The 16,202-nt window shown below is 47.7% G+C and overlaps 1 protein-coding gene and 1 long non-coding RNA gene across 2 annotated transcripts; one reads left to right on the top strand and one right to left on the bottom strand.

Annotated features, from left to right (window-relative positions):
- Positions 1–191: 191 nt before the first annotated feature.
- Positions 192–15,949, bottom strand: LOC128329391 (apoptosis regulator BAX-like). The gene is made up of 6 exons (XM_053260499.1): positions 15,697–15,949; positions 11,324–11,372; positions 10,963–11,130; positions 6,371–6,506; positions 6,155–6,259; positions 192–4,740 (listed from the first exon to the last, which is right to left on the bottom strand). Exons 1-6 carry the CDS (start codon positions 15,929–15,931, stop codon positions 4,639–4,641), a joined length of 795 nt encoding a protein of 264 aa, XP_053116474.1. The 5' UTR covers positions 15,932–15,949; the 3' UTR covers positions 192–4,638.
- On the top strand, positions 7,132–10,846 carry LOC128329392 (uncharacterized). The gene is made up of 2 exons (XR_008309635.1): positions 7,132–7,204; positions 10,688–10,846. It is a non-coding gene; the product is annotated as an uncharacterized LOC128329392 (long non-coding RNA).
- Positions 15,950–16,202: the final 253 nt, after the last annotated feature.

The raw sequence follows: 16,202 nt of genomic DNA, 5'->3' as shown, positions 1-16,202 counted from the left end.
ATAATGTTGTCTTCCCTTCCTCCCACCTTTCTTGCACCATGAGGACTAGAAACCTCTAGATGTTAGAAAAGTTATGTGCAAACTGGTTTCTGCAGTATTTTGGAGCAAGTGAACTGAGCTATTATATGAACAGTTGTACAACTTCTCTTCCGTTCCCTCCTTCCCCTTAAAAAGCACCATGAAACCTGGAGTTTGTTTTGTTTTTTTTAATTTCCACACACAAACCAAAACAACCAAAAAGAAATTTAACTTCACAGTTGACAAACAGATCAGAAAAGATGTATCAAACATTTTTTTAAAAAAATATTAAAAATGAAAAGGTAGGATTTCATCTTTTTTAAAAGTGTAGAAACTATTGCATAAGTGAAAGGGTTCAATTGCATAGAAAAGACAGATATGAAAAACTTCAACTGCAAAACAGCTGTCCCGATACAGTAGGAGGCTGGCTTCACCACAGCCAGATATGATTGGCACTGGCTGTACTGGTTACAGTTGTGCGGGGTGGGGGGGGTATCAACTGCAGCTATTAATGTCCCACAAGGACTGAAGATTGCTTGCATTGTATGGGCAGGTTCAGGTGACCCGCTGCAAGTAGGCTGGTGGTTTACAGCAAGTGTGAACTCCTGACATGAGTAGTTACTTCCACCCACTTCCTTGCCATCCGAACCCACTATGTCAAAACTCCCAAAGTCAGCTTCCCTCCACGCCCCACCATTCACCATCCAACTTCAATTGTTGGTTACAGATGTCAAGTGCTAGTTGTTGAGTTCTCTCTAGCACTTGACATCTGTAAGCAACATCTGAGTTAATTGGCAAATGTTGCGGGTTGGGAGCCTGACCTTGGCAACCCAACATGATAGGTTTAGATGACACGGAGATGAGCGGAAGTAGTTGCTTGCACCAGAAGTGCATTTGTTCAGAACCAGAGGCTCCTTCCTACTTATTTGCAGTGGCTTGTCTGAACTCGCCCTATGCTACCATTCGGAAATATGCTGCAAAAAAGTAGTTGCTAATAAAGCGGCACCCTGCAAAAACCTGGCACAATATCTGATGCAGAAGTGTCCGATGCACCTGTGCGTACACACATACACCCAACATGCATGACTGCACCTGTGTCCGGCACACATCGGGCGTGTCGGATACTTCCGCCTAAGGGGGCAACAGGGCAGCAGGGAGGTATGCTACCGCCCCAGCGGACTTTTAAAACATGAAGCGCCGCCGCCGGCGGGAAAGGGGCGGGGTAGTGCACCCTCCCCCACCCTTAAAGCAGACCCATCCACCTTCAAACTGGCAGGACTGCCCACCATTTGAACTGGTTCAGAGGCCCATAAAGGGCCTCTGAACTGGTTCCGTGCACACCCCTAGTTTCCATTTTGTTGGGTGATTGGAAGGCATGCAAGAGAACTGCCGAAGACGTTAGTAGATAAAAAAGAAATATCACTCTCACACATAAAGGTGGCTCATAGAAGAGAAGCATGATGTAGGGTGGAGCAAGAGGGAGAAAAAGCAAGGACATCACTTGCTTATCCCATGAAGTGGGGAAATCCAGGGTCACACAGATTTTGGCTTAACTGAAATGCATCTCACAAGGATCAATCCAATCACATAGCAACAGTCACAAAACCCACCTGGTCCACGGAACACATAACTTCATGAGCTGCCCCTCAGTAAGGGGATGTCAAGCCCACGAGTGACCTAAGAAAATCTGCCACAGCTCCAAAAAAACCCACCCTCACAAAGCCTGGAGTGAAAAACAATCACAGTTTGAAATACCAAAGCATTGCAAATCCAAGACATTGGAAACCCACACCAACCCACCCCAAATTCAGTAAATTCTTAATCCAAAATTCCTTTTGTTTACAATACCAAAACCATACCATTAAAAAAAAAAGTCAAAATATCAAAAGCTCAAAGCCACTCCATCAAGAACAACCTCAAATTCCGTATCATTGATATGTACTGACCTGTTGCTATCACCTCTCCGTCTGAAAAGTTGAAGTTTGCCCAGTCCTCCTAAACCAGGGGTGGGCAATCTTGACCCTCCAGACAGACTATAACTCTCAGCATCCCCAGCCACTATGCCTGAGGATAATGGGAGTTGTAGTCCCACATCTAGAGGGCCAATACTGCCCACCCCAGTGCTAAACCTTGCCCCTGACATCACACTGCCCGCAACCCAACCCCTGAGGTAACAAAAAAATCCCTCCCCAATATAATTATTCAAGTACAACTGGCTCTCCCCAAACCTTTCAGTCCCTTGGATCTTCTCCCCCTGCCCCAGCTTAACTTCCACCTCTCCATTATTCCACTCACAGATTCAAAACAGCTGGCTGAAGAAATCTGCCTTGAACAAAAGAGGCAATAACAGCTGTAGAGGGTATGTGGAGGCTTCCCAGATGTTGAATTCTGCCTTCATCAGGCAAAAAATAGGCACAGCAGCAGGCAAAGGACCATTGCAATGGCATCATAAAGCTTGGCAGAGAGGATTGGTGGTGCTGCAGAGGTCAGGTCTACTCAAATTTCCTTAAAACTGGCAAGGGAAGGGGAAAACAGGGTCCATGTCTTGGCAACCTCAAAAGCTCCATTTCCAATAGCCTCTTCCATTACTCACTGTCAAGCCCCCTCTTCCCTTTAAGACCAACGTTTGCTGCAAAAATCGCCCCCCCTTGTTCTAAGAACTCTCTGCTGTTGAAGTAGAGGGAAGAAGCTACTTTTGTGGAGCAGGCCAAGGCACCCCCACCTGCCTGGTGTTCTAGCTGAGCACCTTACTCATTTCTCCTTCTGGCAGCCATCACTAACCGTAGAGAACGATGCAAAGATAACCACAGAGAAAGAGGAGGAGACTTGTCAGGTTAGTAAACAACCCAACAAGGCAGAGAATCACAGGAAGTGGGTTTTGCTGACGATGGAACATGCTTGCCTCCAACCCCTGCGGTCCATCCCATAATATCCCTTAACTGTCTGCAACACAGGAGCCACTCGGCTTTCAGCCCCTCTGCCAGACGATCCTGCAAGGTACGTGTTCCGCACCTCACACCCATCTACCTCCTCTGCTCTAAACTTCCTCTCCTGCAGCACCAAGTAAGATACTGACCAGTGTGTGTGTGTGTGTGTGTGTGTGTGTGTGAACTGGGCAAGGGTACAAGCCCATTCCTTTACACATTTAAAAGAATGAAGAAGCACCAGTTAGCGTGAAGGTGAATTCCACGCAGTCCATGTCCAGCTGGTATCTGCAGGCCCCCCTCGTTTCCTGGGCTGCATGCTTCCCTGCATGCTGCAGATTTTGAATTCTGCACCCAGCCAAATGTGCAACTGGAATGCCTTCTAATTGCACATGTTGGGGAGAGGAGGAAATAGAAGAGAGACCTCACTCTGGCAAAACCAAATCCTCCATCAGACCCACAATTTGGTATTCCACGCTGGGGCATGGCATATGGAAGTGGCCTCCGATCTGCATTTTTGCTAAGCTGAAAGGCCTCGTGCACAGCTGGTGGACAGTTAATCCAGCACAAGATAGGAGTGGAGAGGAACCACCACCATAGGACAGAAACTTAACTCCCCCTCCCCATTTACTTTGCTTCTTAAGCCACCAAGGTTCTCCGGTAGTGGGAAGGTTCTTCATCAGGGAAATACATGAAGCAGATAAATTCTTCTTGCAGGCAAAGAGCAGCCATCTGCGTGCCCCTGTAATGCATGTGCAGTCTCTTATGTCTTGTTCAGAGTACAGTTCTCCTGCTCTTGATTGGAGAGACATCCATCTATGTAGGAACACCTCTCTCTAGTGCCACCAAGAGCATTTCCCTAGAAAAGCAGACGGGGCTGGCAGCCGGAAGTAGTGCTCTGAAATCCCACCACTTAACAGCAGCACAGTTTCCTCAAGAGCCATCAGCTGCCACAAAGAATCTGACTAAATCCATCACCCTGGTAGCACTGACTCTCTTCTGGCTCAGTTCCCTGGGTTTTTGTCATTAAAAGAAATTTGACAACTGGAATCCAAACTACAAGTTGCCTGCTCACACAATATCCCAAGTTCTGAAAAGACAGAATTGGGTTTTCTCCTGTGGAGAAAGTTCTGAATTTGGCTTTCCAGAGACCTGTCCAAATTCAACCTCCAAGATTTGCCATCCCATGAGAGAGAGAGAGATCGAGAGAGCGAGATCCACAAAACTTGGTTGCTTAAATCCATTGAAATCCTTTTCAGTTGGCAGAAAAGGACAAATATCCAACTGTTGCTGGCAGGGGAAGATTTGGAAGTTTAGAAAACTGTATACAAAATTCAGCAGTAATAGACCTAACTAGCCCATCCTTCATCTATTTCTTCGCTGTCCTTCCGAAGCGTCTGCAGACAACCTGCATGCCCTCCGACCTCTGACCCCAAGAGGCACAGACAGGCAAAAGCAAAGCCAAAAAGCACATGTTCCTTGAAAAAGGTGCACACTTTTTCTTTTTTTTAAAAAGGCACCAAGATGATAGTTTTCTTTTCTTTTCTTTGCTAAAAAAAGGTCCCCTGCTCATAAACTGGAAAACAAAACAAAACCATCTTTTTTCTTCTGATTTTTTTGATTAGGAAATAGGGGGGACCAGCCCCCCCCTTTATTCCCACTATGAAAATGCCCCCCCGCTGGAGGGCACTGACGATTAAGACATCTTCCAGAAGGTCAGCGAGGCAGTCAGGACACCGGCCGCAAACACAGCGATGGTTTGCCAAGTGGGGGTGCCAAAATAGGACGCAAGGCCTTCCTATAAAGGAAAAGTTTTTAAGAAGAGAAATAGAAGAAACAATGTTATGAAAACTATGAGTGCAAAAGACACACAACAGCAGCAGACCCGTTCGTTTAAACCAGGGTCAGCCCCTATCATGTGTGTGTGAATTTTTAAAGCTGCAAACAGAACTCCATACATGTATTTTCTGGATCCCAGAAGGATGCTTTTAATCAAAAGGAAGTGTATGAATTTATCATCTCTCCCTCTCTCTCTGGAGGGTGAAAGCCAGGTTTTACAGCAAAAGGGGCACATGAGCAGGAGGCTGCAAGATTCTCCCCACACCACGGGTTAATTTCCCACAAGACATTCTCTCCTCACCTCCCCTTCCAGCATTATTCTTTTCAGTGGGCCTCCAATGTGAGGAGTGGGCTTGGCTGGGAGAAAAGCACCTGAAAGAGGGACCACAGCAGGGCTGCACAACTTCTGCCCTCCAGTTGTTATCAGACGACAGCTCCCACAATTCCCAGTAAAGTGACCAATACTACTACGGATATTTATATACCACTTTTTCAGCAGAAATGCTCAAAGCAGTTTACACAGAAAAAAAAATTATAAAGTCAAGGATGATGGGAGTTGTAGTCCAACACTGGTAGGAGGGCCAGAGTTGTGCAGCCATGGGTCACAGAAAGGTAAGCTGTATACGTGATGGTGGGGAGGGTTCTGTTCTCCTCACCCATGTACCTTAGCTGTTAACCCACTGAAAGACCAATCGTCTGGGGCAGGGCTGCTCAACTTAGGCCCTCCTGCAGATGCTGGCCTACAACTCCCATAATTCCTGGCTACAGGCCACTGTGTCTGGGGATTATGGGAGTTGAAGTCCAAAAACAGCTGGGGGGGCGCAAAGTTGCGCAGGCCTGGTCTAGGTCAATGATCTTCACTATTTTTCAAGTTGGGGCTACTTTGGCAAAAAACCTTCAGTGTTAAGAGCCAATTCCTACTGCCCCGACCTCCATGCAGGGCTGTGTTTTTCTCAGAGACAGGAAGGGGCCCTTTGAGGGAAACAGGGCCCTGTCAAGTCCCAGCACCATCCTGGAAGGTGTGCATGGAGCACTGAGAAGTGCCAAGTTTCCCAGAGCTTTCCCCCATTGGACTCTACGGGGAAAGTGCTCCACGAGTGCCTTCCACTAGAGTGCGGAGGGCTCCGTTTCCCATAAAGGGGCCTGGCCCAAGTGCAGCACCACATGGTGGGAATGGTCACCTGTACACAGTGCCAAGGGGCTCGTGCAGAGTCTTCCGCTTTGGCCAAAGCTTCACACAGGTCTGATGCAAACGGTTAGGGAGCCACACTTGGGGGTTGATGGGAGCCACCCACCCCTGGCTCCCAGGCCTTGCAGGACAGATGAACGCTGGTCTAGGGTTTCTAAGCCAGAGAGGAAGAGTGCACACTCACCCATCCTCCCTGGGCTTGGATCCAGGCCACGACATGATCCCGGATATATTCCATCGTCCAGCTGATGATGGTCCTTATGAGCTCTGGCACTTTAGTACACACTACCTGTCCAGCGTGATGAAGGGAAGGAGGGAAGAGCCAGTTAGCAGCAGCACTGTGGGCAGCGGGAGGAAAAGGGTCAGGGGAAAGGATGAGGAAGGGGAGCAGCACACTCACCTTCAGGACCAACTTGCAGGCAAAGTAGAACAAAGCCACCACTCGCCCCCAGTTGAAGGTCCCATCGGAAAACATCTCTGCGGCCACCCGGAAGAAGACTTCCTTGGGGGGATAGGATTGAACTTGCTCGATCATCCTGCGGGGGCAGTATAAGATGAGCTGCGGTTAGACATGCTCCCACCTACAGAGAGGACATAGTCCGTGGCTATGCCAGCTGAAAAAAAGAAGGTGATCTAAGAGGAAATGTGCTGAGCTTAGGTCTCTGGAAAGGTGATGTCACTGAATGGATTCAGCAGGAGTTTGCCAGGCAAGGCTGACAAAGCAGAGAGTCAGAGGGCTGGGGGGGGCGGGAAACAGGAGGTCATCAAGTCGAACTCCCTTCTACAACATGGCTGTCCATTCCTTAGTGATCTCCACCCATCTTTGCATTAAACCATGAAATCCAGAGTACAGTGTGTCACAGCAGAGAAGCATGGCCAACGTCTACTACACTAAGCTTTAGAAACTCTAGGCAACGAGCCAAGTCATGCACTACAGATGAACACCGTAAACATACAAAACCACACCCTGATCACTAGCGCATTGGACTGGGGAAAAATCCATAGATCATCATTTATACGCAGAACATGAAGCACTCCAAAAGGAAATTTCCTGGGACAAAAACACACTCTATCCAGCTTCCTGCCTCTAGTCAGAGGAGGGCTCAATGTTCCTGAGAAAGGTGCAGAAACGTACAATGTGCTTTTATTTTACCAGGTGTCAGCTATTCCATCCCATCAACTATCATCTAAATTAACAGGATGGCTAAAACCAATAAGGAACAACAGAAGAAAGGTAAGGTAGATGTGGTGAGTGTAAGTAAAGGGGGGTGGGCACACTGGTTGTGCTAGCAAGCATGAACAGTCCCCTTTGCTAATCAGGATCCACCTTGGTTTGCCTTTGGAAGGGTAACTACATGTGAGTGGTGTAAGATACTCCCCTTAGGGGATGGGAAGTAGAAGAACATCTAGCTCCCAGGTTCAATTCCTGGCATCTCCAGATACGACTAAGAGACTCTTGCCTGAAACCTTGGAGAGCCACTGTCAGTGTAGACTAGGGATGTGCACGAACTGGTTTGGAGGTCCTTTTCCAGACCAGTCTGGCGGTGGCGGGGGTTTACCCTTAAGGGACTGGGAGGTGCTCTTACCCCCACACCACATTTTCCTCACTGGCACTCTTGCCAGGATCACTGGCGCAGGGCAGAAGCATACCCTCTTGCCGCCCTGGTCAGCGTCAGACCAGAAGTGGCTGATGTGTGTGCACACATGCGCACACACTGGCTACTTCTGGTCTGACACTGACCGGGGCGGCAAGAGGGTATATTGCCACTCCACACCAGCGATTTTGGCAAGAGCGCTGGTAGTGGTGGTGGGGGGAAGAGCACCCTCTCAGTCATTTAAAGGTAAACACCCCGCCCGCTCCCCCACCGCTGAACCAGCCATCTGCTGGTTCATGCACATCCTTAGTGTACACAATATTGAGCTAGATGGACCAATGGTCAGACTTGATATAAGATATGTGTGTGAGTGATTCCATTGCTACTACTATAACAGATATTTATATTTTTCAAAATTCTCAAAGCAGTGTGTACACAGAAAAAATAAAGGTGCTTCCCAGTTCCCAAAGGGTTCACAGTCTAAAACAAAGATAAGATACAGTTGATACCAGCAACAGCCACTGGAGAGATGCTGTTCTAGGGCTGGATAGGGACAATTGTTCTCCCCCTGCTAAATATAAGGGAACCACCACTTTAAAAGGTGCCTCTTTGCTCACTCACATTAGCATGACCTAGAAGGAGCAGTAAAGATGAAATGGTATAGACCACAGCCATTTTTTTTAGCCTATTTCCAGTAGGCTCATGATTATCACCTGGCTTTCTGTCTGTGAGAGTGTCACCCCTGCCCCATCAACTTCACAATATCTGCACCAAGATGAACCAAATCAGGCACAGTTGTAGGGACACATAGGGACACCTCAACGGCATAGTTTGTGATGTCATCCACCCCAATTCAAGATGGCGGATGCGTGAACATTTGAGTCACAATTCAGCCTAAACGATTTGAACCAAATTTGCGACAGGTGTAGGGACACATCGGGATGGCTCAATGGTGTAGTTTGTAATGATGTCATCCACCCTGATGCAAATGGCAGACATGTGAACATTTGAGGTGCAAGTGGAACAGGAATCAATCTTGGCTGAGGATCAGGCTGGCTTTCGAGCTGGCTGCTCTAGGAGAGCACTAAAGGCACTTTCCCAGTTCTGCTTAGAAGAACATTTGCTAATCAATTACCAAAACACTAAAGTAATGGTCTTCGCCAAGAGACCCAAATCTCACAGATGGAGAAGTAATAGCAACATGACTGAACATGTTAAGTATTTTACGTTATTGGGGGTGGTGTTTCACGCTTCCGGGGAGAGGGAAGTGGACTTAGAATATATAACACAAACAGCGCAGAGAAGTGCTACTGTGATTTCAAGGTTCTATTGCTCCAAAGGGGGACAGTTTGTCCCAGCAGCTATTAAGCTCCTTCAAGCCAAGTCAATGGCCCAGCTGCTCTTTGGAGCTCAGTTGGGTCTGTATTCAAACTTTACCCGCATGGAGGTTGTCCAAACTCAATTTCTGGTTCTTCAAATGCCAAAAGGCATACTCCAACTCAGCCTTGAGGCTGGAGTGAATAAGGTGGAGACCAGAATGTGGTTGTCAAGCTTCAAATATTGGCTAAAGCTAAAATTTCAACCAAGTGGATTGATCCCCCTAATTCTGGAGGATCAGACACACTCTAAGTGGTTATCTAAATTAATGGGAAAACTCCAGACAGTTGGGACTCTCTTCTGTATCTCTAATCGCTATGGGCTTTGATCAAGCTAATAGAATTCTAGAACAATGTCTTCTATATATCGAATCACAAGAAGAGAGAAGCAAACTCCCTAACTGTATTAAGAATTGGTGGGTCACCTCAATTTTAGCTCAGGCAAGCTATATTTATAATCTGACATGTCCAGCCCCTCGGAGAGCTTTCACCGTAGCTCGTTATAATGCTTTCCCATCAGCTTGGTTGAAGTGGGGATATAAAAAGATACCCTATCACCTGCGCAAGTGCTCCTATAGATCAGACAAAGTTGATAATTTGGCTAATATTTTACTTCGTTATAAATTTTACAGCATTCCACGTAGCAAATTGATTTTACCTCTTTTAGAGAACCTTCATGGAAGACCAATGGATTTTTATGTAACCTATCTTCTTGCAGATAAGACTGTATTTGTTACTTCCTGTGTCACTAGATTTTGTGCCATTGCACACAAGATTTGTCAAGCAATGGCGAAGGCCCTCACTATTAGTTAGGTAAGGATGTCCCTGACTGGGTAAACTTCCTCTACCTAAATGCAACTGTGATATCTGACAGACTGTACCAACTGCATTGAATGTCAACTTTGCATTATAATGCTGAAATCTGGTCAAGTACCGTAATAAAGATATTGACTGATTGAGGTGCAAGCAGGAACCGATTTGGATCAAACTTGGTACAGTTGTAGGGACACATAGACACACCAAACACAAAGTTTGTGATGATGCCATCCACCCCAATTCAAGATAGCAGACACATGAACATTTGAAGCACAAGTGGGCTACCTTGTGAACTGCCTAACTGATTTGAAATTTAGTCCAGTTGTAGGGATACTGAAAGGAAAGTAGGCAGATTAGTACTTACTAGAACAACTTGTTCTTTGATCTAAGAGCCACCCCAGAAATTTAGGAGTCAGACAACTTGACAACATTACTGGACTTAGTGACAGACATTATGGGCAGGAGGGTGAATGGGCTTCCCTTTACCCCCTTAACATACTTAGAAGAAAAACAGGGCTATCTGGGACAAATAAATAATTCACTAAATAACTCTAAATATCAGTCTAGGTGCCATGGTTACATTGCTAGACGACATGGCTTTCTGGTGCCTGGGATTTGTCAAGTCCTGATGGAGTGGATGTGCAAAATAGGAGCACATTTGATTCTCAATGGCTTGGATCACTGGGGCAGAGTGCAGATTTAGCCTTGCGCTGCATTTGGGGGCACTGCTATGGGGAGAGCACAACATGCTGGTCAATGCCCCCAAACACTGAGTGGCCTGGCCCACACTGAAAGGGATCCTATAGGAGGTGCAATGTGTGCACTGTGTGAGCATGTAATCCGCTTATTATCTATATACAATGCATATTATCTATGTATATTTCAGTTATCTTTGTATATTTCATTTATATTTCATTTTCTCTTCCACAGAACTCAAGGCAGCGTACATGATGTCGCAAGGTAGTCTCCCATCCAGGCACTGCTTAGCTTCAGTAAGGTGGCAGTATCACCTATGCATATATAAGCCCTCCCTCCATATGGATCCGCTACAATTCATAACAGGCTACAAATAAAGGAGACATAGAAAAGGCTCGGTGTTGGACTAAGTGGGCTTAATCACTGGTTCCTTTGTCAATAATATTTTAGAGGGACTGCAGTTCTCATATATTACAGCCATTTCTCACCAGACTGGTTAAAAAACACACCTCTGCAGTTCCAGATTTCCATCCAGGTCGTCTCCAATCCGGCGCAGGTACTCACTCAACTGCTTGGTGCTGGGGTCAGCGGTCTGGGACTCGGGGTCCCTGAGTTCTTCCATGGTTGCCTCGATACGTTCAGAGTCTCCGCAGCTCCGCACTCGGTCCCTGATAAAGCTGTTGCAGGGCCAAAGAGAAATTATGTGGAACTCTCCAGCAGCACCACCCTCGAAGCTACATGCTAGAGAAATTCCCCAACACAAAACCATGGATGTGTATCCTACTTCTCCCAGAGTCTCAAAACATTAGTACAATCTAGCCTCGAGAGATTTCGTTCTCCCCGCAAATGTGTTTCTATCTGGGCACTCACCCTTTGAGAAGAATAGTTCCTGTCTGAAGGATCTGATCCGAACTGGGGGCTGGATGGGAGGAAAGAATCACATGAAAAAAGCAGAGGAACTCTTTAGAAAAGGAACCCTCCTGGATCGAGTGACAGATTAGAGCTTGGGAGATCCAGGTTTAAAACCCCACTCAACCATGAAACTCCCTGGGTGACCTTGGACCAGGCCTCGACAAATTTTCTTTGGATTTAATTAATGTATTTAATACATTGATATACTGCCTATAACAAAAGTTTCAAGGTAGTTCAAATCTAGGAGCCAGACCCAAATTCAGGAGCAAGAAAACCAACACCTGACAAAATTACTAATCTTAGACATTATAGTAGGAGGGAGGGTAAATGGGCTTCTCTTTATCATATTTACAAGTAACATACTTAGAACAGAAACAGGGCTCCCTGGGACAAATAAATATTTTATTAAATAACTCTACCTTTGAATATTCTAGTCTAGGCACCACAGTTACATTTCCCTGGTGCCTAGGATTTGTCAAGCCCTGTCCTCGACCAGTCTGTCGTTCTTGGAAGAAGGGAAGGATAAACATTGAATGAAAAATAAGTTAATAATAGATCTAGCTCAGCATCCCATTTCCCATAATGACCAACCAACTGCTTCTGGGAAGAGCAGGGCATGAAAGCAACACACCACCACCACACTGATGTTCGTTCTTCAGCAACTAGTGTCCCATGGCAGTCTGACTCTGAACATGGAAGCTCCATACAGCCTTTATGACAGGGCTGCTCAATAAGGATGTCCATGGACCAGTTCGGAGGTCCAGCATTTGGACTGGTTTGGTGGCGGGGGAGGGGGGTTACCTTTAAGGAATAGGGAGGGTGCCCTTACCCACCCTGTCATGTTTCCCCCACAGGCACTGCTGCCACTACTCTATTGTTTCCCGGAAATACCGGACATACCAATCGCGCATGCGCCCGCAACGTGAGATGTGCGTGGCGGGCGCACGCGCGATTGGTACTTCCGGTATTTCTGGGAAACAACGAGGGAAGGGGCGGCAGGGAGGAACGCTGCCACCCCAAAAACATTTCAGAAAAATAGAGCGCCAGCAGGGGAAAAGCAGCGGGAGGGGTAAGTACAACCCCCACTCCACCCTTAAAGGGAGACCCCCCCACGCCAGTGCCGGACTGGGCCACATTCGGACCGGTTCGGAGGCCTCCATAATGGCCTCCAGACTGGTTCGTGCACATCCCTAGTCGGTTCTAGTGTTATGGGAAAAGGACGAACCAAAAAACCTCCTCTCTCTACCCAGTTTTTTTCCATACTGCATCGCTCTAACACAGGGCTGTACAACTTTGGCCTTCCAGCTGTTGTTGGACAACAGCTTTGTCCCCGATCATTGGCCACTAAGGCTGAGGATAATGGGAGTTGTAGTTCAACAACAGCGGCGGGTGTAGCTGTGCAGCCCTGCTCTAAAGCAGGAAACTCCATCCCTCTGCAAGGCCTGCTCAACTTTGGCCCTCCTGCAGAAGTTGGCCGCCAGCTCTCATAATCCCTGGCTATTGGCCACTGTGGCTGGGGATTATGGGAGTTGCAGTCCAAAAACAGCTGGGGGGCCAGAGTTGAGCAGGCCTGGTCTACAGAAATTAGAACTTGAGGAGGCTGTCCAATTCTACACACCACAACTCAATCCCCACTTCTCCTAGGTCACCTAGGGGTACTTGAAGGGCTGCCAGGGCGTATCCAGAGCCCTCCTGCCTCTCCTTGCTGCAGCCATGCTATTTATTTCCCATCAGAGGACCACCAGCTTGAAGCCGACATGTCCTCAGCGCTGCAGAAGGGGAGAGAGAAAGGTGAAGAGCTTTCTCCTCTGCTCCCGACTGGCTGGCTATGTGCTGAAGCTCAGCATACCCCTGCCCTCAGCTGGCCCGACAGACTTCAGAAAATTAGGACCAAGTAAGCATGGAAACTTGTCCCATTAATATCAGTGGGGGTACTCATGAGTAACTTAGTCTGGCTGTAAGTCAGTGAGTGGAGTGGCTTGTCTCATAACAGTAACATTTCAGTTTGTGTATACACAGACACACACACTTTCTCTAAGGGTTACCCGAGCTGAAGGTTTGCCACAGAAGGGGTACACTTCGTTAAGAAAGCTGGGAGCCCTTGGCCTAAGAGCTGCCACAGGAGACTATTTAAGCAAAATTAGTAAGCTCACATATTTTTCTGCGCCCTCGAGTAAATGAACACATTTCCCTGAATAGCCTCCTTTCCTCCACCAATGTGATTTTTATCATTATGACTAATTATTTGTTTGGCAGCGTGTTTTTTTTTTACAGTTCTTACTCTTTATGGCAGCAACCTTGTGTTGCAACTTTCTATTTCTGCCGTTTACAAGCTGGAAGATAAGCGGTGTACCCACGGCCTCCCAGCAAGGAGAGATCTTAAACTTCACCACACGGAGTCTGCCTGAAGCCGTATCCCTGAAGCATCTTCTCCTCACCACTCTTAACACGCGGGACACAACTGCTCATGCTTCGTCCTAACTGCTTGCAGAGAAGACATCATGGGCTGCTGTTTCAAACCGCTCCAGACAGCAAGTGCAACGTATATGGCTGACCTGAATTTGAAATTAAGTCTCAGGACTGGTGCTTTAATTAGGAAAATAGGAAGCTGCCTTATATCAAACCAGACCATTGGTCTATTTAACTCAGTATTGTCTACACTGACTGGCAGCGGCTCTCCAAGGTTTCAGGCAGGAGCCCTACCTGGAGATGCTAGGGAGTGAACACAAGACCTTCTGTTAGATGCTCTAACACCGAGCTATGGCCCAGTCTCCTAAGATAGTATCTTACAGCATTCACATGCAGTTACACATCCAAATGCAAACCATGGCAGGCCCTACTTAGCAAAGGGGACACTTCATGCTCACTACCAAAAGACCAGCTCTCCTCCCCATAATCTGCTGCACTATACTGACTGCAAACCTGACAGCAGAGCCTCTTATTTTCCCAGTCTGTTTCTACTTGACATCTCTTGTGCACAACCACACGATTGCTTCCCCCAGCCCCTTCTTCCACCACTCTCCTGCCACAAATTTGGGCTCCGGTTAATCAAACCAGAGTTTAGAAGAAACCAGAGGTCATCTAGGCCAAGCAGGGATCATCTAGGGCTAGGCTAAACCATAGAGTAGACCAGATGCAGGGTATAGCTCAAAGTTACAGCACATGCTTCACAGGCAGAACTCCCTAGTTCAGTTCCTGGTGCACTCCAGGAAGTTTTTCACATGGGATTCGCATTTCCTCCAGAATTGAGGGGGTATGTTCATATATTGGGCAGATTTGCCCCAAAGCCCCTGCAAGTTATTGGGGAGCAGTTCACACACAATTCAGGGTTTTTAAAAACTGTGTGTTAGAGTGTAGCCTGATTTATATCCAGGGTAAAAAAATCCACTATTTGTTTCAGTTTTTTGGGACAACTTTGAGTTAGTAGTAAAGCCTCCCTGTAAACTCGTGGTAAAGCCTGCTGTGTGTAAAAGTCCCAGGCAGAGCTGGAAAAGGCTCCTGCACGAAATCCTGGAGAGCCCCTGCCAGTCAGAGTAGACAGTACTGAGCTAGATGGACCAATACTCTGACTCGGTATAAGGCAGTTTCCCCTGATCCATTCACACCCCGAGAGCAGATACTACAGAGCAAAGAGCTTATCTAAGAAAAAAAAACAACAAGCATCAGTGGTTACTGGCCATAATTGCTACATGAAACCTCCACATTCAGAAGCAGCATGCCATTGAACACCCGTTGCTGAGGAGGAGCAGCGGAGAACTATTGCTTTCATTCTCCCCTTCTGGGCTTCCTGGAAACACCTAGCTGAGCATCACTGAAAACAGGAAGGATGCGGTGCTAACTGGACTCCGGGTCCAATTCAATAGGGTGGTGGGGGTTTTTTTGTCGTTCCCCACACGAGTAATCAAACTACGGACCTTGTAGTCAAGAGATACAGCAATAGACCAAAGCTAACAGAAGGAGAAAGGGCGAGACAAAGTCAAGGAGGAAGACAAAGGTCTATTACCAAGGGCTGTCAGCTTAAGGGGCTCAGTGGAGCCTCCATGTTCAGAAGCAGCGCGCCTCTGAATACAACAGCACATGGTGCGTGTGGAAGGAGCTAATTGCCCTCAGGCTCCGCTTTCAGGTTTCCCAGAGTTTGGCCACTGTGGTGGCAAGCAGGAAGGATGCGGGACTGGACGGACTTTTGCACTGACCCAACAGGGCTCTTCGGATGGTTTCCCCCTCCTAAGGGGAGATTCCCTCCCTCCCAGGGCTGGCGAAGCGCTGCTGAGGGACACCCCCACCCCCAGCACCCCACATGGTCTCTTCCCCGGCCGCGCTCGGATGCTCACCCTCTTTGCCAGGCGGGGACTGCGGCTCTCGCCCTCTGCCAGGACCCGTCGACGCCATCTCTCTCCCTCTCTCTCCACCCAGCCCTGCCCAACTCCAGGGCAGGCCGGCAAAGCCAGGCCGAACGCTTTTTTTTTTTTTTAAAACAGAGATCACGTGACAATACAGCCGGCCCGGCAGGGGAGAAGGAGGCGGAGAAGAGTGCGTGGAAAAAAGAGGAGGAAGATTGGGGCTCATGGCAGGTCACGTGAGGGAGGCGGGGCGCCACCGAGACTACCGGGGCTAGAGGGGAAGGCGTCAAACGTAATGAGGAAATGGGCATGCGCCTGAATAGTCCCCTTTGCTAAGCAGGGTCTGCCCTGGTTTGCATTTGGATGGGAGACATGGTTGATTAAATGCCGTCAAGTCGGTGTCGACTCTCAGCGACCACATAGATAGCTTCTCTCCAGGATGATCTGTCTTCAACTTGGCCTTTAAGGTCTCTCAGTGTTGCATTCATTGCTGTGGT

The sequence above is a fragment of the Hemicordylus capensis genome, chromosome 6, assembly GCF_027244095.1.
Source record: "Hemicordylus capensis ecotype Gifberg chromosome 6, rHemCap1.1.pri, whole genome shotgun sequence".
NCBI lineage: Eukaryota > Metazoa > Chordata > Lepidosauria > Squamata > Cordylidae > Hemicordylus > Hemicordylus capensis.
The sequence above is the reverse complement of the archived record's forward strand: the minus strand, read 5'-3'. Positions and strand labels throughout refer to the sequence as shown.

Excerpts from the sequence above, each read along its gene's own strand:
- LOC128329391 (XM_053260499.1), bottom strand. The coding sequence starts at position 15,931 with ATGAGCCCCAATCTTCCTCCTCTTTTTTCCACGCACTCTTCTCCGCCT. Across the intron at positions 11,131-11,323 it reads GGAACTATTCTTCTCAAAGG|CTTTATCAGGGACCGAGTGC; the intron begins GTGAGTGCCCAG and ends GCCCTGCAACAG. Across the intron at positions 6,260-6,370 it reads CCTGCAAGTTGGTCCTGAAG|GTAGTGTGTACTAAAGTGCC; the intron begins GTGAGTGTGCTG and ends CACGCTGGACAG.